This window comes from Lagopus muta, chromosome 1, assembly GCF_023343835.1.
Source record: "Lagopus muta isolate bLagMut1 chromosome 1, bLagMut1 primary, whole genome shotgun sequence".
In the NCBI taxonomy this organism is placed as follows: Eukaryota; Metazoa; Chordata; class Aves; order Galliformes; family Phasianidae; genus Lagopus; species Lagopus muta.
Window position 1 is genome coordinate 175,193,219 of NC_064433.1, and position 3,308 is coordinate 175,196,526.

Here is a 3,308-nt window from a genome sequence, read left to right on the forward strand (position 1 = left end):
ACCCTCTGCTGGTTCTGCTCTGCTTGTCACGACTGCTCGCTTCGGGTTTCCCCCTTCCCACACAGTTGCAGCTGCTGGGGATGCTGAACTGGCAGCTGCTGGAAGGGCCTGCAGCCACAGGGAGGGTTCTGTCACCAGCCTGATGGGTCGGTGTCTGGGGGTGTGAGCCTGACAGAGGCGCATGGAAGCTGCAGCATGAGGTCAGCCGCTGTCCTGAAAGCAGTGCTGGTGGCAGGAGGAGCAGGCACCTCACACCCTGCTCATAGTAGAAGTTCATGCAGAAGAAGCAAGCGTGTGCCAACCACTACTGGTTGTCAGCCTGGAGGCAACATCAAACCAAGAAGGGTTTCAAGTGCACTGCAAGTAGGAGCTGAGCAATTGGTGCACTGCTACGTAAAGAAATTCCTACATAAATACGGGGGAAGCTGCTCTCACAGGAGCAAGCACCACATGGCAGTGCACCCCACAAGGCCACAGCAGCTGGAACCAGGAACCAAGCACATGATGGCTGCTCTGCCCAGCTCTGTCACTGTCTGTGAAGCAGTGGGAAATGTCACTAGGAGACAGGATGAGGAGAGGAGAAAGGCTTTGTGAGCACTGCGCTCTGTTCTGTGTAACAAAGCTCTTCCGCAAACTAATTAGGCAAATACTTCTGACCATGTCACACCTGAAGGGCACTTAATGGCTGCGGCATTATCTCACAAGCACAGTGATCTGAAATGCATATGCATTTCCAGCATAATCCTTTGCCACTGTAAATCATGCACAGGAATGAAAGCGTATCTGGAAACGTTAATTCAGCGGTATCATCCTACAGTTCTGGCAACGGACCTCGACGAGAATAAATGGTTTATAAACACTGCCTGACATGCATGAGCCTTCCCAAATTATTTACAAGCGCTGTTCAGGGAGCCGCGTTCCAAGGAAGTATTTCTCCTCTGCTCAGTTTGGAAATTACAAACGCACCGTGGCAGGCAGCTACACGGTGACTGCCGGGTACATCTTCTGCTCTCCGCTGGCATGGGGGTACGGAGACTGGATCTGCCGGTAGCCGCCCTGCAGCCCATCCAGGAACTGGGGCACAGGGGCGAGCGGCACCGCGTCGTGCGGGACAGCGTAGCCCACATAAGGTGGGTGCAGGAACTGGCCCTGGTGTGGCACGATTTGGGTGGCCTGCTGGCAGTTGAGCACCGAGAAATTGGTGGGCATGTTGACGTAGACATTGTTCATGGTGCCCTCGGGAAGGCAGCAGTTGGTCTGCGAGCGGGTCGGGGGGGCACGGGCCCCCGAATTGGCGCTGGAGCTGGAGCTGGCGGCAGTGCTGGACTGGCGCGAGGAGGAGCCGCGTGATGTGCCTGTGCTGGCGATCATGGGGATGGTCTCCATCAGGCGGGAGCCGGCAGGAGCGTGGCTCTGCTGGGGCTCCTGCTTGGGCCGCAGGCAGCGGCAGCAGCAGGCGGCAACCAGCGAGCCCAGGATGATGAAGGCGACGAAGACGGAGCCGACAATGAGGAATGGCACGTAGATGGGCACTGCAACAGCAAGGAGAAGGTGGGCAATGGGGATGCGAGCAAGATGGCCCCTCTGCCCACTGCCAAACCGCCTCTGGGCTACAGCCCAACATTCAGGAGGTGTCTCCAACCAGGAACACCCAGCAGAAGACCAGAGTGATGCCCCAGGATGCCGGGGTGGCCATCGGTGCCCCACACATCAGCCCTGGCTCTGTGCAGGGTTTGGTGCTTTGCCACCACATGGGGTGCAATGGAAACACAGGACAGCAGTGGCGACACACAGCCCTGTATCTCTGCGAAGGACCAGGAGTAACGCGGGGACGCAGCCTCCCTCCAGCACTCCCCAGCGCTCTCAATGAGCCTGGGTTTCGCGTCACCACCAAAACCCTCCCAGCTCCTCCCGAGCAGCCCTAAGAGTGCACAGACTCAGGGCCGGACCCGGAGGGTGAGTGAAGCTCTGCACATCGAGCGGTGCTGCAAAGGCTGTGCTGAGCCGGTGGCAACTCAAAGGCCGCTCCTTCCCCATTTCTCCAACACCACCGAACACGCCCGGTTCGCACGGCACGACGCCCGCAATGACACGCGGCACTCGGCTCCCGGCAGGTGCCCGCACTTGCTGTGCCGCGCCGCTCACAACTTCCCCGACAGCGAAGCCGCCCCGACCCTGCCCCGCTCACAACATCGCTGCGTTGTTGGCGCGATGGCAGATTTAGAGTAGCGATAGAAGACTCGAGCTGATCCTTGACATTCCGTCGTACCAGCAGCCGCCCGCAGCAGGGCTAAACGGGCGCGAACCCCCCGGAGGCGTCACGCCGCCAAACCCCCCACCGCGAGATCCGCTCGGTTTTCCCTTCCGTTTACAGCCGGGCTGCAGCAACGGAGAGCGGCGGCAGCGCCGCACGCGCTCGGGACGCGGGAAGCGCCGTCCCTCCGCGCGCTCCGAGCACCGGCGGACAGCCGACCGGGGGCGAACGGAGCGCCCGCCCGAGGAAAGCGCGGCACCGCCCCGCCCGGCCCTCACCTGCCGCCCCGTCGGGCCCGTCGCGGGGCCGGCCCTGCTCGCCGCCGCCCTGCCGCCGGTCGTTGTCGCAACCGCCCTGGTCGAGGCGCGCCTCGGCGCTGGAGCAGCAGTAGCGCAGCGCGCAGCTGCCGCAGCAGATGGTGGCGTCGCCGCCGTCGAAGCGCTCGGGGCACTGGAAGCCGTCCCGCCAGCCGCCCTGCCCGTCCAGCCAGCCGTGGCAGTATTCGCCGCTGCCCGCCGCTCCCGCCGGCAGCAGCCAGCCCAGCGCGGCCAGCAGCAGTGAGCAGCGCCCGCCCCACATGGCGCCGGGTCAGAGCCCGCCCGCGCCGGGGCAGCGCCGCCCGCCCCCCGGAGGCTCCCGCCGCCGCATGCCCGGGCCTCGCCCGCCGGGGTGCGGAGCCGGGCGGCAGCGCTGCTCCGCGCTACGCGGCGCTACGCCCCGCCCGCCGCCACGGCCCGGCCCGCGGCCGCCATGGGCCCGGGGACGCCGCGAGCCGCCCACCTCCGTGCGCCCCGTCCGGGCTCGTCGCTGGGCGGGGGGCGCCGCGCCCCGCCCTTATAGCGGCGGCCGCCACCCCCGCGCATGCGCTCGCCGCGGGCCGGCCCCTGGCCCCCGCCCCGACGGCGCGGCCCCGGCCCGGCCCCTCGGCCCCGGCGGGAGCGGGGCGGCACCTGCGTGGCGCGGTGCGGGCGGCGGAGCCCGGAGGGGCGGCGGCGGCGGCAGCGGCGGCGGGAGGGGGTGGGCGCAGCCGTGGCGGGCGCGCGTTGGTGCTTCC

General features: G+C 66.1%; 1 protein-coding gene across 1 annotated transcript; it reads right to left on the minus strand.

Moving 5' to 3' along the window:
• Window positions 1–201: 201 nt before the first annotated feature.
• On the minus strand, window positions 202–2,894 carry SHISA2 (shisa family member 2). Its single transcript, XM_048933718.1, has 2 exons — window positions 2,533–2,894; window positions 202–1,532 (listed from the first exon to the last, which is right to left on the minus strand). Exons 1-2 carry the CDS (start codon window positions 2,831–2,833, stop codon window positions 979–981), a joined length of 855 nt encoding a protein of 284 aa, XP_048789675.1. The 5' UTR covers window positions 2,834–2,894; the 3' UTR covers window positions 202–978.
• Window positions 2,895–3,308: the final 414 nt, after the last annotated feature.